This window comes from Accipiter gentilis, chromosome 6 (assembly GCF_929443795.1).
Source record: "Accipiter gentilis chromosome 6, bAccGen1.1, whole genome shotgun sequence".
Lineage (NCBI taxonomy): Eukaryota > Metazoa > Chordata > Aves > Accipitriformes > Accipitridae > Astur > Astur gentilis.
Window position 1 is genome coordinate 30,445,197 of NC_064885.1, and position 25,336 is coordinate 30,470,532.

A 25,336-nucleotide genomic window follows, 5' to 3' on the forward strand; every position below is an offset into this window, starting at 1 on the left:
GAAGAAAAAAAAAAAAGAAAAGTTTAGAGGCTCAAAGCTAGCCTCAGAGTGGCAGTTGGTGGAAGGAAGGGGTAACACTGAAGCTGAGGTATGGAGAGCACCTTGTTTGCCCCTGATCTTGTCACAACAGATCACCCTTAACACAGCTTAGTACAGTTACAGCCTTTTCTGTCCAGCCTCTGGTCTGGCTTCCTTCTGAAAGCGTGCTAGGTGTCAAGACCAAACAACTTCACTCCAATGCAGACTGCTTGTCACCAGCATTTTACAAACATATCTGTCCCTGTGCTGTGCATACATGCAAATCTGGTTTGCAGGTCTGTGCCTGGCTCACATTATTAGCAATGGACAACTTTTATTGTATTAATTGATCTAGCTCCCTCATTTTCTCTTCTTTCTTCCCTTCATTTCTCCCATTTCAGTTTCTATGAGCCTGCCTACTGCAGGATAGGCAGTGGTCTTTCCTGATGCTTGAGGTGTCTGGGACTTGTAAAAGTCCATGTCACATGGAAGTAAAATGCTAATGGAAAGGAACTAACTTGGCACTTCTTGATCTGTTTCAGTCACCCCAGAACTAATATTTTAGTTTCCTTAACATATTTGCTGGAAGAACAGGTTTTGCCTTTCCTGACCTCATTCCTGAAATATTTGGTGTGTAGCTTCTTAAAAAGTAGTAAAGGACAAGGAAATAATAATGAGAATGAATCACAAGACTAATAAACAAATGCAGCCTGACTAGCAAAAAAAGGAGGTGATAAAACCCTCAGTGCTCTTTTTCTGCCAGCTTCCTTTTGGCTCTGATTTGGAGGTCAGGGACATTTGTATCCAGCTCACTGACATCAGTGGGGAACTCTAGTTTCCCCTAACAGTGAGTAAATAACCTCAGTGGTGTTTTCCAAAGCTATATGGTGAGGTCAGAAGACATTCTGTGATGATATTCTTAACAATGAATAAAAATACTGGTTACACATGGTACAAGGCTGGATCCTAACACACATGCAGTGCATATATCCACAGGCACAAACTGGGGCCTCTGTTTGCAATGCCAGAGCTTGAATTTTTCTCCAAGGCATATGTGGGGAACACAGCTGGACACTTAGTTCAGGCTGGTTGCTAAGAGTGTTAACAACAGCAATGCTTATTTTCCTTCTCATTTGGACACACTCCTGGTCTCCAGCGATTCCATAATCTCTCGAAGAAAAATATTCCCCTCTTGCCCTCCCCTGAAAATTGCATGCCAACAGCACTTGCTTGCACCTATCAGTTATGCCCCACAGTCATATTGTGGCAAACAGCTGTTAAGATCTAACTTTTTCTTTCTTGCAGTGTCTTTGAGTGAATTTTGCATGTACCCTTGCAGTCACAAAACTCCCAACAACAGAATGAAGGGAGGAGGGATGAATGTTACCTGCTAACCCCACAGAGAGGGAGGAGCTCCATTCTTCAAACATCAGCAGAGTTATAAGGAAGGTGTGTACTTAGAACACTTCCTCAATGTGGAAGTTCAAGCGCACAACGCTGAAGACGTGTCCTGAGGGTGCTCTAGAAAGTCTCCAGAGGGTCGTTTCATGGGGGAAAATCCTGCCAAGAACCATTATGCACAGCTTAACCAGGGAGAAGAGAATGAGATGGTAAGTCATATCTCTGTCTAGGTCTTTCTCAACTTGAAGCAGCAGATGGCACATGTTCTGTAATAAAATGCTACAGTCTGTATTTTAGTTATGGGTGGTGGGGGTGTTCCCATAGCAGAAACATAGAGTTAGAAAGGGATATAATTTCTTTTAGCAGAAAGAAAATACAGTTGTACATGTCCACTGGGTTTAATTGGTTATCCCCTCCAGCAGGAGGATGGCTCAACAGATTATTGATATGGCATTATAAATTTAAGTGGAGGTGGTCTTATATGAGCTTGAGGGATGGGCCGGAGCAGTGTTCCTAACCATTTGACAGCTGAATCTCGAGGGTCAGCTCCAGTTAGATTAGGACTGGGAACCTTGGCTTTCTCTGAAACATAAAAACACATGTGTTAATTTAGCATAAATTATTAGCAAATGCAGTCTGTTGAATTGGCAACACTATTCCAGCCTGAGCGCCTGTATAAAGCTGGATTTCTAAATAGGGAACTACCGTATTTCTTTCCAGAGTTTCCCAGGGAGAAATATGTTTACATGCATTCTGTAACATGTGGAAATAAGTCCTATGTTTACAAAAAATATCTGATCTACTGCATGGTGCGTCTCTTAAATAGTAGGCTCAGTGCACAATTGTGGTAAATTAAGTGCTTCTTAGCTGCTTTGGCATTATGGTGTGTTATGGATCAGCTATTTGTCACATATGCATTCTGTCCGTCTAACAGGTTCTGCTGGAGATGTCAGACCCATGATGCAGCTGTACAGCAACCATTCTCATGCATGTCTGATAAATGCAGTGCTTCTCAAAAATTCCTGTGCTGCAGAGCCACTATAGCTCTGCTATGAGCGTGTGTAGGATTTCTGGGTGTACAACAGCCCCAGAAAGCTAGTGAAACACAGTCAATTACAACCTGACATGACTGTTCACTTCCAGAAATCCTGGAGAAATCTTTGAAATCTACTCAATGAGAACTCTGTTTTAGTGAGAAAGAGACCATGTCATGGAAAAAACATGGACACTTGTTATCCCTAGATACAAATGTAGATTTTCAGTCAGCTCTGTGCCATCCAGGGAAGGAGAGGTGTCATATTTTGCATAGTGCAAACCTTGGTAATCTGGGATGTGCTAGAGAATGCAGTACAGATTCATCCAGCAGCATGAACTGACCACTGCAGGAAGCGCAAAGGCACTGGCTCTGAGGGTGGGGACTAATTAGCTCTGTGCAATGCAGAACCCAACTGGCTCTGCCGCTGAATCAGTAAACCTGCTCGCAGCACCCCGCTCCTGGCTCTAGCCCTGGTGCTGATGTGCCACTGCTCCCCAGCTCCAAACAGCTGGTGGTTTAGTGTTTGTGCTCCACCCTGCCCCTGTCCTTCTAGGACCATAAACACCCTGTCATTCTCTTCCCACTACTGGCACTGTCACTAGCAACACCAGAATTGAGCCTGAGCTAATTAGGTTTAAGCGGACTGTCTGGTGCTGTGTAGAGCCACACTATTGTACCCTGTGTGTCCAATTCCAGCTGTGCGCTACTGGGACACCCAACTTGTGCTTGCATGGAGCCGGCTGTCCCAGTTTCTTATCATTATCATACTGAGCACATGTGCTTTGAGTCCAGTGCCTCAAGGATCTGCACTGTGAATATGAGGTTTTCCATGCACATGGTGTGTGTGCACAGTGTTGAGTCAATTTGCGCTGTAAATCCAAGGTGTCTGGCAGTTGCTATGCTCTCCAAGCCTGCAGTGAGCATGAGCAGTGCTCATTCACCTGGGATTCCCAAATGAAAATCACAGAAAAGATTGATAAAGCAGATGAGTAGCAGGTGCAATTAAAACCATAGCCAAATTGTGCTAGATTTGGCAGGTATGTATGTGTTTTTGTTACATATGTGTGAGAGAGAAAAAAAAGTTGGGAGTATGAGAGAGAGGAAGATATCTGTGAGGGTGTCTGAGGTGCTGTAAGAGGATGAGAAAAAAACTGACGTGTGTAGAAAGAGAGAACAGCTAGTGTGTGTATTTGTGTGAAAGAAAAAGTAATATGTAGGTGAGAGAAGTTGTGAAGAAAGAGGCAAGGATATGTTTAAGCAGAGGAGAGAAGGAGAGTAAATGGGGTAAAAGGCAATTATGTGCAGACATTCTTTCTTTGTCAAAATCATGTATTTTAAATTATTGGCAGCTACAGCAAGTGGCACTGGCACATAATGTGTGACTCCGTGACCCTGCAACATTTTTTTAAAATTCTAAGCCATGAAAAATATTTTTGACATTATTGTTAACCGTCAGTTTAATCCACCTGAACCAAATTATTAACAAGCAGTTCTTGACTCCTCAAACAAGATCATATCACTTGGTGTAATAATGTTACAGCTGACATTGTGCAGGTGCCAGTTCTTCCAGAGTGAAATACTTCAAGTAATTTTGAAAGCATGCAAGTAGTTCATTTGGACTCTGGACATGCAATGCTTTCCTGTGTTGAACTAGCTGTCCTTTTTGCTGAGGAAAGTTGGGAAGCTTTAATGAGAAGAAATACTTCTAAGTTTTCTTCAGTGTTGCCATTTCTTGGTACAGCTGAGATACTAGATAGTCCTGTATTTAAGAATAATCACGCCGACTTAGGAAATCTACCCTGTCTATCCTTGTGTACATCTTTGGGATTACTTTACGTGGCTGGAGCACATTTGCTTGAATGAGAGTTCACTCTCCTGGTAACCAGCTAAAACTTAGCAATGTATATTCAGAGCATGAGATAATCTCTCTCTCTCTTCATAACCATTTGTAGTACTGGAAAGATCTCAGTAGTGTGGAGCACTCTGAACACAGCAGCGTGCCTCAAAGAGGGGTTATAGGTATGGTAATAGGAAGGCATTTATTTTAGGAATTAGCTTGCTTTTTTTTCCCCTTCCCTTCAAAAAGATCTGCTTGAAGGTGTTTTTGAGAAGTAATTGTTGTGGAACAGGAAGAGGGAGGAAAACCACAGCTTTATGACCTCTGCCAATTTGATGCTCCTCTCTGTACAGCTTGGGACTAATCATTCACTTTGCACAAACCCTAAAGTGCAAAGCATAAGTCTTGCAGTGCAAAAGATTGTGATAGACTTTGACAGGCTGCTGCTTCAGGAAGGATTTGCCAGAAGCCTGTCTTAAGCGTGTGTTCCCCAGTTGCTTATATCTGAAGGAATGGGACAATTAGTCAGTCAGCTGGTGAACCCCAGTTTGCTGCTGCATATTGGCAGCTGTATGTCTCCTTTGGAATGCCAAAATTCTGAAGGGAAGCCGATCCAGGAATTTTATATACTTTGAGTATGAAAAATTTAACTCTTAAAATTAAGATAGAATCTGAAAGGCACAACCTTGTTCTTAATGGAACGATAGTTGCTGCTGGCTTCAGAAGGAACAGAAACAAACCTCTGATGAAACAGGTTCTGGTTGGTAAGAATGAGATTCAGTTATTAAATTCCTTGTGAATCTTAACAGTCTTTCAAGTCTAATCCTATTATCTGTTGTTATAGCAACAGGTTGTTCAAATAGGGTACTTGGTGATTGGGTTGCCAGAAATATGATAGTTCACAGCCACTGTTCAGGCTCCTTGCTGGTAGCTACAGGCCTTGTTTTCACCAAAGAAAAGGGTGCCTGAACTTGTTTGACTTTTGCCTTTAAATTCTGCTGTGCAGATGACCTGGCAGTTACAGGCAACTTTTCTTTTAAACATAAGTAGCAAAGACTTGCTGGACACTAGAGCGATAAGCCTTTGAGTGCTGGCTTTGTATGATTGTAAAAGCAGCTAAGAACCTTTCTTGGAATAAGCACATTTTCTGCCAACTGAGCAGGTCTGGCAGGTTTTTCTGTCCAATAATCCATGGCCCCTCCCTAGACCCTTCACTGACAAGTTAAACCATTTTGTTTTAGTCACTCTTCTGACTGTTGGGAGTCTCAAGAGAAAGGGGATCTTAACAGATGAGGAAACAAAGTTTTACAATACAGTACAATTTATTAAAAATTATTATACAGAGATGAGATGAGCCCTGCATACCAGCCTCTTTTGTAGACAGTGCTACGTCCTGGAGAAGACCTTTGGAGTCTTACAGATAGCTAATCTTAGCTTTGTTTTCCACCATCTCTTAGTCTGGTGCCCTCAAGACCCCAGGTTATTTGGCTGTGTAATGTTATATATGCCAAATGCACACACTGAGCCCTAAAAATCTGCTCATACAGTAGAAGGTGCAAATCTGTATTCATCAGACCTATCTTCAAAAGAGGCATGTCTCCATCAGCACAGCCTCTTTGTGTAATGAAATACAACCCAGCAAAAGTTATTCTCTTTTCCTTAACGACGTAAAACCAACCTGACAGACATGTTCTTACTGGTGACACCAACACCAGGATTTCTGCCAGCCCTGGAAATATTGTTTGCTGTAGTGGACTTGCATTTGCTTGGAGATCTTTGTAGTATAGGCCTAGTGACTCCTGAGTAAGCTTGAAGAATTTCCAAACCATAATTACTGTAAGGCATCCATGTGGCTAGATAAACCTGCTGAGGAATCTGCATCATGTGTGTGCCTGTTTCCCCCTTCTTCATGCACATTGTAGATACCTCTGTTGCAGGTCTAATATTCACCTTTTTTTTGAGAAGATAATGGTTTTGAGAATTCTAAAGAATTCCACTGTTGACTTGTTTGACAAGTGAGAAGTACTTGTACTAACACTGTTTCTGTTTCAATGGGGAGTTATTTATGTACTAAATGTTTTTTTATGAATGCAGCATTCATTTCTGTAGTCCTTCCAGCTGAAGGCAAAGGGTCAGGAAAAACACCTCAACCTAACAGAACATTTTATTCTGAAGTTAAGTATTGAAAGGTTCTGGCCCAGGGAATTTTGGCACAGGTTAGGTTTGGAGCTTAGTCTATTTCCCTGCTTAGCTTTACTTCTGAATGATGTGGCCCAGGTAACCTGCTCCAGACATTTTCCAGCCGTGGGAAACGCTCTGTCTTTGGCTCTAGGTTCCTGCATGGACATCCAGATACAAAACAGCAGTTAACAGCTGATGTTTATTCTTTCCCAGCTTACTCCTCATAGAGCTCCTGAACACCTATATTCAGAAATGTCACATTCATCAAGACACAAACCAATGAACCTAAAACAACACTTGTGTTCATAGGGCAGAATGTGCCCTGGGTGAGAACAGCTGTCTATCTGAGGAAAGTCCCTTGTGAGAAGCAGCAAGATCCAGCAGACAGCATAGTGGATGTCTTAAGAGCATGGCCTTTTTTTCCCCAGCTGAGCTGTTTTCCTTGTTTTCTTCTCTCCTAGTTTTCAAGATGAGGAATACTGATGCATCCTTGGTTTTGGGAAGTGTCTTGAGATCTAAGGAATCAAACCGGTTTTTGAGGGGAAACTATTCTGGAAAACAAAGGCATGGAAGCATATGCAGGCATAGGGGGATTCAGATACATATTTTGATATATAGGTGCATGGTTTCCTAGGCAGAGGAAGACAGAGTCTGCCCTAGCTCTATGGTTATGTTGTCATATCAGGCTTGGAGAATCATTCAGCATTTCAGAAGAGAAGAACACTGCCAACAGAAGATGATCCCAAGTGGCTGCCAATCACATGCTGAATGCCCACCCTCTCCCTTCTTAATTGCATTACCTACAGCCTTATTGACTTCTCAGACTTTGGGTGTAAGGCACAAAAGCTGGAAATTAAAGGAGTGATTCACTGGCAGAACCAAGATGCACATGGCAGCAATCTCATTCTTCCCCACCCTGATATTCATGCCCATCCCAATTTGAAAATACTATTCCAGTTATTCCAGGTCCAGCCATTTATGGAGGAAGTCTGAAGGCACGTTCTTTTAACAGTTCTTCCCTTAGGCATCTCTGTCTCCTTGGGAGTTCCTTTGCTTTGCTGACAAGCTGTAAAGTCTGGATCCAAGCATCTGGATCTTGCTAGTAAGCCATTGCTGTGAACGGTAAGTTCACATAGTTCTATGTACTATTCTGTATCCTGGTGCTGACACTAGTTTTGTAAACTTTTTGTTAAGGATACAACTAGACAGAGGTGAATGCAGAGCCTTTTACCTGTTTATAGGAGCATGTGAATATTAATAGCACGACTGCCACACCAACTACCTTCTAGCAACCTTACCTACTGCTCTCCTCCATGAGCTTCCTTCTGTCTTCTGCAGGGTTGCCTTATTCTCTTGGGTTGCTCAGAGATTATAGAAACCTTTGAAAATGCTGAGCGTGTGCATCGCACGGTGGTATTACAAGGTCCTGTGCAATGCAGGCCACTTCCCTGTGTAGTTTACCCACAGTTGTCCCTTTCTTTCCTTTAGACAGTTGCGCCTTTCTTTCCTTTAGAAACCCCATGGAGATTAACTAGGAAGATAGAGTCTGTCTTTTGGAGAATGACATAGAGCAGGTAGGCCGAGGCGGTGTGGAACCACTGGGTAGGGCCTGCGTTTCGTGTAACAAGCAAAGACACCAGCACAGAACCAGGAATTATGCATTACTCATCCTTCCAATTACATTGCCTTTTCTTCTCACCTTATGAATGGATCTTGCAATATCTGTGGCTGCAGATATCTGATCTTCAGAAGCAGATTGCACAATTGCTGCAGATATACTAGGAAGAAGGAGATTGAGGAATCTCAACCCTTATGTTAGCAAATTCTCCTGGTCGCCCCATGTAATTGCAGCCGTGCAATCTCCCATCTTAGATCAGGGCTGGGTCTCCTTTATAAATTCACTGTATACATTTCATTTCACCTTTACCAAGTCCGTGCTAGCACTACTGAGAGGGAATTTGGCCATGGTACCAAAACCTGGCAGCTCTTAAACTGTAATGCTGACAGTCATCCCTTTGAAGTTTTGGGCAAGTCACTTTGCCTCACTGTAACTATTTCCCTGCCTTTAAAAATGGAATAATAATACCTACTTACAGAGCTACAGTGAGTAGCTTCCTTAGGCCCTCTGAACATGTAAACCATTCTGCAAGTGTTCATTAATTGTTCTTACTAACAGTTATTATTATTTTGGGATGTTAGGACAATGGCACGTTGGCAAGGTCCAAAATCACCATACTGGAGCTATGATAGAAGATGGTAGCAGCCCTCAAAGGCTGTGTCTGTGCTGAGTTGTGCAAAGCAGCTCCAGCTGGTGCAGCCACACATTGTCATTCAGCACCATGCAGAGACACTAGCTGAGTCTCTGAGGTGTAGGTGCATTAATGCAGACTCACTGCTATGGCAGGACAGCAGTAATGCTTCTGATTCTGCAGCAGGCACTGTCTCAGCTGCTGCAGTGGGTCTCCACATCCCCTAGTGCAGATGTACTCAAGTTCTTCAGCTCTGTCACCCAGGGACCTTAAAAAAGCTGACCAGACAAATCTGTGTTCCTGACTTGGGGCCTAAAAGTTAGGGTCTGTATATTCTGATATCATTCCAACTCATGCAGACACATAAGAGTGTCTCATGCTGAGTTTCACAACTACATAAAACTATTTTAGAGGTTTGATCAGACTACAGCAATCCAGATTTTGTGAGAGTGAATGAAAACTTCTCTGGAACATGCAAGATTTTTTTCTAGTCATGTTTAGGACGCATAAAGAAGCCAAATACAAATTTTATGGCTTGTTTTTCCACAGTACCTACAGGATAACAGTGGATGATGGGAAAGTGTAATATTCCAGGTGTTTCTTTAAGAGAACAGTAATGATTTTTTCCTTGTCTTTGCTGTGCAGGAGATTTTTGGCTACAAAACTCAAGGCTGCAGAAAGGCCTTGTGCATTGCTGGATACATCTTGTCCTGTGGGACTCTGCTGCTGCTCTTTTACTGGAAGCCAGAGTGGGATGTGTGGGCAAACTGCACCCGCTGCAGCTTGGAAGAAGCGGACATTGTTCTGCTTAGAACAACAGTACGTGCCTACTTTAATCTTTAAATTAGTCCCTAGTATGTAGTTAATTGGAAGATGAGTTAATTGGAAGGAATCCAGTTAACTGAAATCTCTTACATTGCTGATTTCCTGCAATAATATCTTATGTCTACCATCATTGATCTAAAGAACTCTCAAGTATTCCACAAATTATATGTAAGATGATGATTGGAATGGAGGGTAACAGCTGATCAGACAACAAGCTGAAAGACATTGGGGTGAAAAAACCTGTAATATCTGTGGTTTCAAGACTGTGATACTTGCTCTCAGTCCTTTCTCGTCCCTTCCACCACCCATGTCCTTTCTACATTGCATATCTGTTCTCCAGAGTCTAAAGCATCTGTTTGATTGGCAGTGTCCAGCAGATCCTTTTTCCTTCCCTTGGTTGTCCTCATGAAGCTGCCTCTCTCTGCCAAAATTTAGCTAGTGGGCCAAACCTAAGATTTGTCTAGTTCTGTCCCTAGCAGTGTCCAACAGTGCATGATGAGGGATCAGTATAAGGAAGAGGGCAAGCTTACACTGCTTGTTTTCTTGGCTGTATGTTTCCATTTTCCATCAGCCCTTCCCCATGTCCAGTAAGCCCGCAATCCTGCACTTAATACTTTCAGGGCTGTTACGTTTTGCTTGTAGTTTCCTAGTATAGGTTTCTATCTGTTGAGGAGTGTACTGAAGCACTGCAACGTACACAAACCCTGATTTCATTTCATGGAAGCTGCTGCAACACTAAAAGAAGCAAACTGAGACTTGACTCTGAATCCCAGCTGAGCCTGAATACTCCAAGAGCTGGCAGGGTTGGTTTACTTCCAGAAGTTTGATTTGTTCTGCTTCAAAGATTGCTGAACAATGGCAATTGCAAAATGGATCACTTGCTACCACTGTGTTTGAGCTGCCTTCTTAAGTGAGCAGAGCAGCATGCAGTTAAAATCTTTGGTTTTGAAAATCACAGATCTGCCTATTGAATATTGTATATTGAAACAATCTGCAACCTAATAGGCTGAGGATAGTTTTTTTTTTTAGAAAAAGCATATTAAGTTTAATCTCCCTTTCTAATCTTCAGTTCAGTTTGCATTTTTAATTACCTATTCTTGTGTGTCATTTTAAATGGATTTGCCATGCCAAGCACTTTTCAAATAAATGAGTTTTTAAATGATCCTTTATGTAATTAAACAAGAATTTAATCATATTGTATGTTCTTATTATCAGGAAGCTCTCTCAAAGTATGCTCTGGGCAATTTCAGATATCCTTTGTGGTTCTTTGTGTTAAAATGTCAGTTTTGTTTTTTTCCCTACATTCTAGTTATGTCGGTTCTCAAATGTGATGGCTACTGCTAATGAGAATACAAGTAATCCCATCAGCTTGATCCTTGGAATTCTCTTCTGCTTCACGTAAAACCTTCATTCATAAGTCATCATCATCGTCTCTGCAATTGCAGTATAAAAGCCTATTAACTAACTTTTGTTGTTGAATTTTGACTCACTTTAGTTCAAATAATGAGCACCTGTGTTATTCACTGCTTCCCATCTCAATCTGCATCTCAATGTCTACTAATTCTGAAATTTAAATTAAAGATAAATATCAGAAATAAATGTTATTCTACTCGAAATACCAGTTTAAGAAGAAAAGTGCACAAATAAATAAGATATATAAACATTATTTAAGTTCTTTTTTGAACCCTTAAATTATTCAAAAGGACTCATGTTTGGTACAGAATCTTTTTTTTCTGTTGTCATTTCCAAATGAAGTTTAATAACTGTGCTTTCAGAACCTAGCTGGCTGAGGTAATCGGCTTTTTCCACCTGCCAAACTGCTCACACACTGAGTGTGATAAATCAGTCAGTCTCAGTCTCATAATTGGCTTTAATGCATGTGGTTCAGTGTTCAGGACTGAAACTTAACATGAGGGTACTTATTACAGTAGTTGCTCTAATCTGTAAGACTGGACTACCAACACTAGGTATCATGCAGTTCCAATGTTGAACTTATTTTGTAAAAAATAGCAAGATCATGAACTCAGTTTGTGGCAAAAGCTTGTCTAAAGTACCATAAGGGAGGCATGGTGCTTACACTCTTGTTCCAATGAAGTGTTAACACAGGGATGACTGTGAAAATTATTGGCACTAAAGATCCATTTTGCAGTACAGATCTATGTTCCTTTTGATCTTCCCTTTACAGTATGGTCACCACATCTCAGATTGTTCTGCACTGTTTACTGTCCTAGATCATGACCGGGGTGTTCACATTCCATCCTTATCAGCCAAGCACCAGACCTGCAGCCAGTGAATTATTTGCAGTACTTGCATTTTGACAGGACCATGGTTCTGCTCCTATTCGTCTCATTTATCTATCAGTCACAGATGCTGGGAGGCCCCAGTTGGTTAGTTCTTTAAAAAAGCTGGAGCAGTGCTCTAGAAAGGCCTACCGTAATCATTCACTCCAAGGGGATAGTGAGTTTGGTCTGATTTTGAGGGAGATTGTGACACTTCTTTTTCATATTCATTTAGGATGAATTTCGAATTTATTCTCGTAAGACTGTGACATGGATCTCTGTATCTGCACTTATCAAAAGTAGATTGGATTATCCAGCCACTGCTGAGGAAGACTCAGTCTTCAGCAAAGCCATAATGAAGCCAAGTTTGCAAGTAAGTAAAGTATTCCCTGCAGCATCTGGGAGATGATAGCAAATCTCAGCCATACTTCATGGAGTGAAAGTGAGCTGTGAAACATATCCAGCTAAGAAATTTGCAGCTTGGTCAACATAGTGAGCTGTAGAAAAACAAGCTAGAGATTTTGGAGAACTGCAGTCACCTCTGTAAAAATCCTTTCTTATTCCAAGGTGGGTTATGAAAAATGAATCCTCACTACTCCTAAGAGAAGACCTACATTATAAGTAGGAGAGCTTCAAGACGCTGGGGTTGGCAGTGAAGAGTCAGAGTTCCAAATCAAAAACTCATTCCTGGCATAGGAATCAAGGAATTTAGGGGTGGCTGTGTTTCTGAAGGGAAACTGTGAGGAACTGAATATCATAGCTCCCACAGTAACATGAAAACATGGATGAATGCAGCTGAGAGGGAATAGAATAGAAAAGTGCCTAGGCAGAGCTGCGTCAGTATTTCTAGAAATGTTTTATCAAGGAGGGTCTTAAACACATTTTGCTTTCTTGCCTTTGTGTACACCAATTTATGCTTCAAAGTACATTTACTGGAGTCAGGTCTTGCACTGTTGACTGTTCCTGCAAAAATGTATCCTGGTCTCTGTCAGTTCCATAGCTTTGAGATCCCAGGGAGGCACTGGGGAGAAGGTAGACAATTAATTGATCCAAGGAGATCACAAGGTCTCTCATGAGTTGAGTAAATATGATTATCCCCATTTTAGAACAAGTACTAGACAGTTCAGTTAAATGTCTTGCTTAGCATTACACATTAAATTGGTGTGAGCAATAGGCATGCAATGGTACATTTGCTATATCTGGCTCTTGATTATAGATACTAGATCACTGCACTGGGGAACCCATAAAAGAGCTATTTTCCAGGAAATAGATTTCTAACTTGTTAGCATTTATTTTTATATCTACAGCAATTTTTAGTAGATATTTTCATTATAAACCTACCTTTAGCTGTGCAAAGCTGTTGCTGTTACTGCTGTTTTGTGTGGGTATATATTAATGTACATAAGAAAGTTTAGTGCCAGCTAGTTTAATCAACTGGCACAGTATGAAAGTGAAGACTGGTTTGTGACATTCTTCAGAGGATTGAATTAGTGACGTAAAAAAGCCCAATATAGCCTCAAATAATAGGCCCTTTGAACACCACTTTCATATCAATCAAAACATCTAGATAGAAAAGAACAGATTTTAAAGCAGCAAAAAGCAAACAGTTTAATCCTTCACTAGCAATTCAAAAGCCCCTACTTAAAAGTCAATTATAAAACCTTTTTACCATTTAAGCTACCTAAGTCTAGAGTAATGTGTAGTGCCCAAGAGCTTTCCAAGGACCTGTTCCGGCAGCGAGTTAAGTCCCTCATTTCCCACTCCAGTTTTTAGCATCGCAAATAGTCCAGCTCCTGTTGCGTGAAATCCTAACTACAGACCTCTCGTTAGGTTAATGACTGTGGTTATAGCTCCATTTCGAGTCAGTGTATGAGTTGAGTATGGATTTCATTGGCCTATATAATAATGCTTATTGCACTGGGTAGAGAGAGTCCCCTAGAGCTGTTTTCTGTATTAGTTATGTGTATAAGTGTATATAGCCTTGCCTTCTTCCAGCTGATATGAAGCACCATTATCTCTAATAGGCTTTGTCATTGTTGCGCAGGACAGGACAGACTCCTTTTGCAAGTTATGAATGGCAGCATGTGTTCCTAATGGATAACTGCTCTGCAAGGGCTTAGCATTAGCAGTGACTCAGGAAGTATCCTGGGATGGCCTTTCTTGTCTGTTCGCATATCTGTTCAGCTGAAGGACTTGGCACCATGCCTGCAAACTGCCCAAAGCCCCCTGCTTTCCTCAAAGCCAGAGAGAAGATAAGGGAGCTGTTGACTGAAGACAGGCTTTGACAGCTGCCTGTGTACCCATCACTGCATCAGTGATCTCTTCCCTTTGTTCTGTGAGAGTGAGGACTGTATACCTTGCTTCATGAAATGGGGAGAGAATAATGCTGCATTGTACTTGCTTGACCTAAAGATTTGTAAAGCTTACTAGAACCTGCACTGAGGTGGGGATCCCACTCTATAACATAACTAGGGAGTTAGTATATGCAATCCTGTCTTCTCTCCCTCCCTGCCCCCCCACATAGTTTGCTTTATCTGTGCTTAACCCCAGTTAAGATGCCTAGTAGAGATCTGTGAGCAGGCCTGGGAGTATTTTTGTTTGCTGTGTTGCATATATTGTTGTCCCTGTTTTGTTTTGCAGGTGAAAAGTATCCAAGTACAAAGAATCCGCTATGTTTGGAATATCTATGCAAAACAGTTCCAGAAAGTTGGGTGAGTTCAATACCCTGGTCACAGAATTCTCTGAGGAAGTCAGGCTTCTTTGTGAATAATGTCCTAAGGAAAACACTCCCTTTATATTTTAGAGCCCTAGAAGACCACCACACTTGCTCAGCTATACATGCCAAATTTGGTTCTGGTCTCACCTGCAATGAACGGAATGTCAGGTACACGTTTTAAAACACAAGTACTTAACATATGAATTTCAGAGAGATGTAAATTCACTGCTGTTGGTGCACTTTCCTTGACTTGTGTATCCATTACACGATATGCACATAATTTTAGATTAAATGGCCGTGCATGAAAAATTGAATGAAAAGGGCTAGAGAATGTTGTGTATTCCTTGTCAAAGTTTCTGAAATGTCTCAGTATTCATCACTTATTGTTCTCAATCAGGAAATAATTATGTCCTGTAGCTAACTCTGAGCAGTTCTTATTTGGTGTAAGAGAAAGTCTCCATGAGATAGTGCAGGTAAATTGTGTGTGTGCTTCTTCAGTGGGGCTCCATGTAATTGTATTGAACTTCTAAATCTACTAGTTCTGGTCATTGAATTTAATCTCACAAACTACTGTATCATTAGACAATTTACAGAATAGCTATTCCTGAAACTGCTAAATAAAGAAATGATCTTCAGTTGATTGAATACTGAAAATCCATCTCCTGGCCTTAACTCATGTTGACTCTTACATTTAAATCACCCTTAACTTTATGCAAAATTATTTGCTTTTAGATAATTTAGTTTTAGGTGCAAAATTCCTTTGTTTGTGGTGCTCCAAAGGAATTTTTGCATGATGGAAATTTTTGCCTAAAAGGCTGTGTTACACCTCTTGTCTTTTTAAGTAGATTTCATTGGTACAGTCATCTTTTCTGACATAAGCACTTTTCTGACATAACACAAAGTAGGGGCATTTAATGTTTTTTTTTCTTGGAGAAAGGTCCTCACAGCCTTTAAACTGGGATCGATACAAGCTCTCGGGACTATTGAAAGCTGCAGCTTCTTGAGTGAGCTACATTGTCACTATTTTATCTATAAGTGATGTATCTTTATCCCATACAGGAAAGTAATATGTGGGCCAAACACTATTGATGTTCCAGTGATCCCTATTTGGAAACTACTCATCAAAGAGGTTAAGCATTTCTGTTGCTTTTATTCTAGGCTACTTGGGGAGGCAGAGTGTGCATATAGAATATAATGGATTCTATGCCTGAATTAGCTTCCCAGTACTCACTCATCAAGTACACTCCTTTTTCAAATCCTGTTTAAAGCTGTTCCATGAAATCACCATAAATTCACTGATTCTCCATTGTTCCTTATCCTCCATCCCCATGCCTGTATGACTGCTTCATATTTGTATGTATCTGTGTCCTGGGAGCTTGTTCTGTTGGCATTACAAGGGTCAGTGAATGTTTATAAGCTGCACTGGAAGTCAAACCTTCCAGGCAAAGGCTGTCACTTGATCAGCAGAGATTAAGTGAACAGCAGTAGCTGGCATATGCCTACAGCTGCAGAGAGATCCAACAAGCTTATGACTCTGGGCATAGCACCATGTAAAGCACCAGTATCTTTTTCAGACAGGAACTGGCTATATGTGGCCTAAACAGAGAGTTTGTGGAGATGTGCCTATGGTATGTGAGCTCCATCCTCATGGCACAACTTGCTCTTCTGTCACCTTTGTTACATTTCTTGTAAAGAAGCAAGCAAAACAAGGCTTGGGCTGAGCCATTCACATCCCAAATAACATCCTATTGGTCCAGATTATTTGGCCCTTCTGTCAGATGGAAATGGTCCAATCTGATTAGACTGAAGCCACTGCTAACAAAATTAGAAAGGGGGTCGGGAGACACAACACTTAACTCAATAGCTTTTATTCCAGCCCACTTCTAACAGGTTGGACTGGCTGGGTATACTGGAGCCATTTAAGTATGGCCAGCTCTTGAGTATTGCTCTCTCTCCAAACAGGTCTTAAATCCATTTTACGTGTTCCAGCTGTTCAGTGTGTGTCTGTGGTTTGCTGAAGATTACATGGAGTATGCCACTGCCATCATAATCATGTCTCTTCTCTCGATTTTTTTGACTGTATATGATCTTAGACAGGTGAGACACCTCACCTTTTTCCACAAGGAGAATTTATTTCTTATGTCTGGGAAAGGCCAGGATGTTACAACATGCACACGTACAGTCCTATGAGAGTTACTCAGAGGTTTAGTCTCGTGACGTTGTGTAGTAGCAGGTGCAATGCCCTGGCCTCCTAGTCATCATAATCTCTGTATGGTTCTTTACCCACATCCTCCCTTCCCCATTCCAGTGCTTTGCTTTGTAACCTTTTGTTACACCTTCTCCATAATTAGGGTGGGGAATTTCTTTCTCTGTATGATTGTATGGTTCCTGGCAGGGCCAGACCCCAGTTTATGAGGGGTCTCATAACCACAAGTAACAAAAGGGAGTAATTGTTAGTGGATGAATTGCATCATGTAAGTAAGATGTAACACTTTTGTATGTTCTTCTTTAATTTATAGCAATCGGTTAAACTGCACAGACTGGTTGAGTCTCATAACAACATCATGGTCACTGTCTGCAGAAATAAGGAAGGTGAATCCTGTACACTTCTTTCTTCAATGTGTTTCGTTTCTATAGCAATTTATGTCAAACCCAAGAATGTACAGTATCAAATTCTAGAGCAGTTTCCTCTTCTGTCTCTCAGCTTGATTAACTAGCTTCTGCAGATTGGGTTAATTTGACCTAGAAGTATGTTGTGGCACATCAGTCATATTCATATCTGTTTGAGCACAGCCTTAGCAAAAAATGATCAGGAAAACGATGTTATTTTTCTTAAAGCAGTGCTGACAAGGCTAACTACATAGCCATTAAAAGGCGGTGAGTCCACCTAATCACTCCATGCAAAATCTGTTCATTGCCATGGTATTTAGACCACAATCCAAAAAGACAGAGTCAAACTAAGAAATGTAGATCCAAGGTTCTTCAATTAGGTCAGTGCATTGGAACAATAACCATTGATTGGGCTCCTGGGGAGATAAGAAGGAATTCTGCAGTTCAAACTGATGCCTAGGCTTTTCTAAATATTGGAGGTTGTATTCTTAGGTCCTACTTGTGGTCCTTTGTTTATCAGCCATTATAAAGAAGTAACAATCTATTCAGCAGGTAGTTCCTTATATTTTTTCCCCTTACCACAGAGAAATATATGAAGCACAAAGTTTGCATTACATGTCACCTACAGGTTTCCAAGAGCTGGAATCACACCATCTTGTTCCTGGAGATATGCTGGTTTTGAAAGAGGGAAAAACCCTTTTGCCTTGTGATGCCATCCTGATCAGCGGACAGTGCATTGTCAATGAAAGCATGCTGACAGGTACAGCTCACCCCTCCCAGGTTTACCATTAAAACATCATCATAGCCCTATGGCTTCAGCCAGTGACACAAGACATACAGTGTTATCATGTATCACCGTTGTTATGAGATAGTCTATAGCTAGCTTAGAAGGGGATTCTTTTGGGTGTTTGCTATAGTAAAGTCTGGATTGTAGTTAGCTTCAGCTTATCTAAATAGACAAGATGGACTTTAGGAAGGGCAGTTCACCCTTTTCTTCCTTTCTGGGGTGCGGAATTTAGGAAGACATCCTCTGATGAGAAAGGGAGGAGTGGACGGTGAAGAGGAGTGAGCACAACAGAAGAAACAGCAAATACGGAGCAAAGCTGTTCCCAAACATGGCCCACGGTCCACTCAGGCTGTAGGGATTTCTCTTGGTCACTCTGAATATCTTGTTGCTGGTTGCTGCAGTATCTCCAACCTGCTGGAGTGTCTGTCTAGCCTTCCAGACACTCAGCTCCATGTTCATGTGATAGCAGTGGAGGACACACTAGGTGGGAGAATTCACTGCAAAGCAGGATTTTTGGTGCAGATGTTCATAGTTCTGTTTCTTGTCTTTAAATTTGGTCTTGGTCCGAATCAAACTGAACCCCACAGTTCTGAAATTTCATGTAAATGAGAAATTCCAGAAACCCCTTTCATTTAGAAAGCTTCAGCTGTCAGAAGGCTTCACCTTAGTATCTGCTTTGACATAAACAGGATATTTGTTAGCTGTCAAGCATTGAGCTGAAGGCTCTCCTTTTTACTAGGGAAGGGGAAATAGGGAATGTCATGTTTAATCTGCCTAAGGGAACAGTGTAGTGACCTGCACATGAGGTTCAAACTAGGTAAACAACTTGCAGCCATCAAATAGTCATGCAATACCAGTTCAGATCTCTGTTCAAGTCTGTGTATCTGCAGCCAGGGTTTGGAGTCCTTGGACTGCTTTCAGTTCTCAAACTTACATGAAGCTGTTGTAGTGATGCAAAGGAGAGCTCTTCTCTGGCAGAGTCTATTTGCTTGCTAGGCTTCAAACTCTTAGTCACTGAAGATGTCACAATATAAAAGTAACATTTCTCTAAACTGGTTTCTCTAGTAAGTACCTTTAAATTACCATCTGGATGTCTAGATACTGTACTTAACTGAAACTCAGCAGGCTGATTTTAAGGTGTACTGCAGTTTTCCTTATCTGAGCTCATCTTCCCTAGGGGAAAGTATTCCAGTAACAAAGACTCACTTACCCCAAGCTGATAACTTCAAGCCCTGGAGAATGCACTGTGCAGAGGATTACAAAAAACATGTCCTTTTCTGTGGAACAGAAGTCATACAGACCAAGGCAGATGACACAGGAGTAGTAAAAGCTGTGGTGCTGCGGACTGGTCAGTCAACACTTCAGTTTGGTTTTCTTTTCATGCTTTTTCTTACTGGAACAGTCTTATTTGTCCAGTCACATTAAGTTAAAGGTATTAATCCAAATTTACAACAGATGGAGAATTGATATCCTGGGCTGGGCTAAGTTATTATGCATTGTTTCTGTTTGCTTGGCATAACTTTTACAAAAACCACTAGCATATGATTACAAAGAAGAATTTTTCTTTGCTTCTGAAACATTGAAAAAATCCTCCTTCTTAAGACAAAAATAAATTTTTTCTATATTCTGCAGAGTAGATCACATACACTGAAATGAAAAATCAGGGCCTTCTTTCTTACATTACGGAAATTATGAGTCATTTTAAAGGCCTCAATTCTTTGTAGAGAACTTTTGGAAATGTTTTCCCCTTGGAATGATTTTAGTTTTGTCATTTCAGGTTTCAATACAGCCAAAGGGGATCTGGTGAGGTCCATTCTCTACCCTAAACCCATGAACTTTAAGCTGTACAGAGATGCCCTCCGGTTCCTGATGTGCCTCATAGCATTTGCAGCCATTGGAATGATCTACACAGTGTGTGTATTTGCACTCAATGGGGTGAGTTACTAAATGCAGGAGAAATGGTCACACTCAGTTTCAAGAGACTTGAAACTTGAGTGGCTTCACATACATTGATATTTAAAAATGTGGTCCTTGTCACTCTCCTTTTTGCCTTAGTATATGAGGCCATTTTACAATGTAATTGAATTTTTGACAGTATACAAGCTCTCATACATTCAGTTCCAAGGTGCCTAAACCCACTGTTTCCCAATAGTCATCTCTTCTGATGTCTTAGCAAATCCTATGCAAGCACTGCATACCGTATCAGCAGCCTTCTGTACACCAACTGGCTCTGTTTGTGTGTTGCCTGCCCTGTGCTTGCTGATACATGTAATTACCAGTGCATGTTAATTAGCATAGTGCTTTCTAGAGCTCTGAAAATGGGAGATCCCAAGAGCATAGCACTCTGCAAGTAGCTTTTACAGAGTTTTTGTGGCACTTTTTGTACATTCCTAGAAAAATCACCAGTGAGTCAGGGGTTAAATGGGACACAGACTGATGTGTCATTGTGAACACGCAGCTTTCCAAAAACTTCAGTTTAGGTAAAAGACCCATCTATCCCTCTCCACTGTCTCTGAGAGTAACTGGTATCAAATGCTTATGGAAACTAGTTAGGAAGTAGGGAAGTATAGAACGATTCTTCCCTGGTGTAGTCTTCTAACTTCTTGAAGAGAAAGGTTTAACAGTTCAGTAAGCTGTCTTTTTGTATCTAGATTTAATAGCCAGTGAAAATCTCCCAGAGTGTGGTTTAATATATTTCTGAATTTTTTATGTCTTGGACTTGACAGCACCTGTGGCAGTGATTCCCACAGTTTCATTATGTACTGCATAAAAATGCTCTTAAAGCTGCTGTCTAAATCACTGGGCACTGTAGATTTTTGTTTTAGAGAAGTAGCAAATAGCTGCTTTCTATGTGATGTTTCCTGTACTATTCATGATTTAGAGATCATTGGCCACCCCTTCAGCCACCTTTCTTCCATGTTACAGAGCCCTGAACAGTACAGGTGTAAACACAGACCCCTGAAATTTACTGGTGTTACAAAGAACTCCCTGTTTTCTTCTGCCTTTTTTTTTCCATATCTTTGTATAGTCATTTGGCAGGGAGCAGGGTGGGGGTGGAAGGGAGATACCTTCACTTGGTTATCACTCCACTTGATATCCTTGAGAGCTTTTGGGGAATAACTTTTGCAAAGCCAACTATCCTGTATCAGTTAAGTCATCCACATCTCCACTGCTTTTTTCCAGAGTTCTCCAGGAGGTTTATGGGGCTATTAATTCCCTCTCTGAAGACTGTGTTAGCTCTTCTCTAATGTGCCATATACATCAAGGGTTGATTAATTCTGTATTATAATTTTAATCAAGTTTCTCAATGTAGAACTAAGACTTAGTGTGTTGGGAAGCAGCAAGGGACAGCTATTCCCTAGGGGAAGGCAAGCCAGGAACTGAGGGTGACCAGAGGACAGGTAGTGCCCTCACTGACCAGAGGAGAGTCACACAGTATCTGAACATGGTGGGGAGAGCTGGGGAGAAAGAGATAAGGACGAGAGAAGGCTGCAAACATGCCTAAAGGTGTCCATCCAGGAGACAGTACTAGAGGCAGGTACACCTACAACATGGCTCAGACAGGGACTGAAGGTCCAGGCCTGAGCTTAAATAGAGCTCCTGAATCCACGAGCAGATGGGGTGGGTGGAGGTGAGGCTAGTGAGGGTAATTAAGGGCTATTAGTGCACCTAGGGCCCTGCCATATTGGTCTCTAAATCCCTGGATGGTTTGCCTGAAACCCTTTTAAAAACAGTTCACTTATTCTCATGCATTAATGTCAATGTAAAAAATAGTTGCACACTGTAAACAGTAGTTCTGCAATTTTTAAAGCCTAATTGCTTTAGAACTTCTTCAAAAACTTTCAAGAAATAATTTCATGCCTTAATAATTATCTGCCAATTTAAAGTCCAAGTCCTGAGTTGCAAGGTTGATTCTGCAATTCAGCTTTTGAATCACTTTTCTCCTTTGGAATAATCTACAATCAGTTGGCTCAGAAGATTAATTCCCCTTGGGATATCAAAGAAAGTGTGTTTAAGAACATATCCTGGTGTCTGCTTTGCAGTTTTTCTTTTTTTTTGTTGTTTAACTTCCCATTTGTAATATGTAAAATACATGCTGATATTATCACAGCAGCTGAAACTGTCTTGTCAGACTGTCTTGGTGTAAGATTCAGTCACATGGTATACTAAATGCTTCTGTGAGTGTGTTTATCTAAAGGTGGTAAGTGCCTTATTCTAACATAAAGTAGATAGAAAATATTATCAAACTGGTGCCTTCTGTGGTCTGAAACAGTATCAATGAAGGAAGAATGAGAACATAATGGAAATTCAGCACATCAAATGCAACATGATTTATGGTCAAAGTTCCAAGCTCAGAAAAAGTAATAATAGAACTCTGTGATGGTTTGCAGATCCTTCTGAACTGCAAATCGGCTTTAGTTTGCAGTGTCTCAGTTCTGGGACCCCAGTTTGAAATGTATTCAATCCTTTAGCAGTGATATCAACTGCCAAGAGTTACAGTGCTGACTTTTGGCATATGGGCAGTCAGTTTTACACCGACCTCTAAGCTCCTAAATTAGAGATTGGTTCTAGAAATGTAACTTTTACTTCCATGTCTCTTCCTGCAGGTAAAAGCAATTTCCTTTCACAACTCCTAGAACATAAGGTCAGAAGAAATCATTAGCTCATGCATTCTGCCCTCCTTTTCAGCACCATCCCATGTCTCACCTGTCACCCTAACATGGAGTCCAGAGCTGTGCCTGTAGGCAGTTGGATGAATGCCCATATAAATGGCAGATTCTTGTGTGCTGTATCATGGGAAACTGAGCTTGATTGAGGGTGCAGTAACATAGCTGGCATGTTTGAACTCATGTGCTTTGGAGGAGACTGTGAGATCTGCCTGGCAGGTTGGTTGGCATGGAGAATGAAGGAAGGCCTGGAGGCTGCTCTTTAGCAGTGGTGTAGCCTTAAAGCCTTTGGTTAAATTGAAGCAATTAATTTCTTAGGGAGATGAATACATGATGGACCATGGGCAGAAAACAGCACAGCCTGAAGCACCTGCAGTGGAGGGGAGGAGGGATGAAGAGTGCTACACTCAGACAATCCAAGCAGCACTCCTTGCCACCCTCTTAATGATAATTGCCTTTGGTTTTATGACAGGAGGAGGCAGGAGAAGTGGTGAAGAAGTCTTTGGATGTTATCACTATTGCTGTCCCCCCAGCTCTGCCAGCTGCCTTGACAACAGGGATCATTTATACCCAGCGGAGGCTGAAGAAAAAGGGCATCTTCTGCATCAGCCCACAGAGGATCAATGTGTGTGGACAGCTGAACCTCATCTGCTTTGACAAAGTAACTGCTATGTGATGGTTACTCTTTTACTAGTAATGGGAACCATGCTAGGGGTGGGAGACTGTGGGTTTTGATCAAGCATTTCCATTGTATTTTAGAAACACACTGACCAATCTTGCATACTTAAGTTTTTGTTGTCCGAACAGACGCTGTTGTGAATTGTTGTTTTTCATGGAATCCAGGAATTGGCAGGTAGCACTTTTGCTCTGCACTGTGCTGGCATTTTCTGGACAGTAACTTCTTAAAATAAGTCTTGCTTTTTATTCTTATTGGAGCTTTCATGTGGGAAGTTAATTTAAATGTACATTTTAACTTAGACTGGCACCTTAACAGAAGATGGCCTGGATCTTTGGGGCTTGCTGCCCTGTGAAAGAAACTGGTAAGACTCCTTGACGCACCAATGGCATTTAAATTTGGTGGGATAGTGACTGAATTCTCCTCCTAGACTTATGAACAAATCTGAAAGACAATTAATGTCAAACAGCAGTTTGAAGTTCCCCATGTTTAGATTTCCAATATTATTTCTATAGCCTCTGGAAGACGAGTTGTTTGCCTCATCCCGGAGGTCCCGCTCCACATGAAAACATGCAGCCACTGTTGTCAGCATTTGGCAGAGCATGCCCAGGCAGGTGTAGTCTGCAGTACACATGCTAGGTTAGGTCTCAAAGCTGCAGCTGTGCCTCAGCCCTTTATGACTGGAAGTCACTGTTACCCATGAGTTTGCCACTCAGTTCCCTCAGTGCCCATTTACATTTCCAGAAACGTGCATGCACAAAGATGTTCAAACTTGTATCAGCCTCACAGCTCAAGAGTCCTTGCACAAGCCTTGAGGAACATATTTTTATAAAATATGTTCCTCTGTCCATCCCAATGGACTCCTTAACTATGTAGATAGAATACACCTATTCTGAGCATGTGTATCCCAGCCTTTAACAGGTGCATGAGAAATAGCTCATGGGCAAGGATAAGTCCCCAGAAACATGCTTGTGGTCTGACCACGGGACAGGACTTTATGATTTTTTTTTTTCTGTTAGTCATATGCTGTTTGGTGTTCTCTGATGGTAATTTTTATGTTCTCTTTCACGTTAGCTTCCAGGACATTCACAGCTTTCCTGCGGACCACAGCCTGCCTTGGGGCCCAGTGTTCAGAGCAATGGTGGTTTGTCACTCACTAGTTGTTTGGGAGGGCAAGATCCAAGGAGACCCACTGGATGTGAAAATGTTTGAGGCCACTAACTGGGTAAAGCTATGCTTTGTTTGTCTAGGCAAATAGTGGTGGGGAGTTTTGGTGTTCTCACAAAGTGTCCCAAGCCCTCCCATGCCGATAGCCACTTCCCACACAGAAGTAAAAAAGCTAAAACCCAGAAGAGATACCACATGCTCAGGCTTTTGGAGAAATCTTCCTTATTTCTGCTTAGAGCATTCACCTAGGGGTACTTTGAGTACTTAGCTTATTTGACTGGGAGTGGTGGATATCATACAAACCCCACTACAGTATCAACTCTGACTGTGGTGACTGCCAGATAACAAGTCCCAGATGTGATTTATATGCAGATTAAGATTGCTTTTACAGAGCATATAAAAGACTTCGGCAGCTTTGAACTAGATACAGGACTGACATTTGTTAAAGCTCTGTCAATGTGGAGATATTTCTGCCATCTTCAGGTTTGAAATCCCATGCCCCTATGAAAGCACTCTGCTTTCAGTCTCTGTCCCATTACGTGCAAACAGTCATCAGTGTTGCTATTTACTCTCTGATCAGTTGGCGGCGGGAATAGGGAATGAGTATTTATGAAAACTAAAAGGCTGCAAATCTGAGATGGGTAAGAAGAAAACATCCTGTAATTACCTGGTGGAAGGTATAGCCACAAGACATTGCTGATGCAAGGTAAGAGATTCAGGGCAGGATTAGCTAGTTACATGGGTGACAGCATCCATAGTTAACACCTGTCTGTATTGTATCTGCAAAATACATAAACCAGCCAAATTTCAAGGAATAATCTACCCAGTAATGACAGGAGTTAGAGGGTGTTTTTCCTCAGGGAGATCACCTTGCCATCTTAGCCTTA

The 25,336-nt window shown here is 41.4% G+C and overlaps 1 protein-coding gene across 10 annotated transcripts in view; it reads left to right on the plus strand.

Annotated features, from left to right (window-relative positions):
• LOC126039586 (probable cation-transporting ATPase 13A4) overlaps positions 1 to 25,336 on the plus strand; it is a 51,964-nt gene that overhangs the window by 1,925 nt on the left and 24,703 nt on the right. For 6 of the 10 annotated variants that reach the window (XM_049802937.1, XM_049802930.1, XM_049802933.1 and 3 more), the window contains exons 2-15: positions 1,324 to 1,628; positions 9,368 to 9,541; positions 12,062 to 12,199; positions 14,467 to 14,537; positions 14,630 to 14,710; positions 15,602 to 15,671; positions 16,505 to 16,639; positions 17,062 to 17,143; positions 17,781 to 17,912; positions 19,117 to 19,287; positions 19,717 to 19,874; positions 23,079 to 23,267; positions 23,585 to 23,646; positions 24,357 to 24,507. In XM_049802937.1, the coding sequence (XP_049658894.1) occupies positions 1,566 to 1,628; positions 9,368 to 9,541; positions 12,062 to 12,199; positions 14,467 to 14,537; positions 14,630 to 14,710; positions 15,602 to 15,671; positions 16,505 to 16,639; positions 17,062 to 17,143; positions 17,781 to 17,912; positions 19,117 to 19,287; positions 19,717 to 19,874; positions 23,079 to 23,267; positions 23,585 to 23,646; positions 24,357 to 24,507 (1,677 nt within the window). In that variant the 5' untranslated portion in view covers positions 1,324 to 1,565. The remainder of the gene's footprint in view (positions 1 to 1,323; positions 1,629 to 9,367; positions 9,542 to 12,061; positions 12,200 to 14,466; positions 14,538 to 14,629; positions 14,711 to 15,601; positions 15,672 to 16,504; positions 16,640 to 17,061; positions 17,144 to 17,780; positions 17,913 to 19,116; positions 19,288 to 19,716; positions 19,875 to 23,078; positions 23,268 to 23,584; positions 23,647 to 24,356; positions 24,508 to 25,336) is intronic. The other 4 variants (XM_049802932.1, XM_049802934.1, XM_049802935.1 and 1 more) reach the window with 3 other exon arrangements.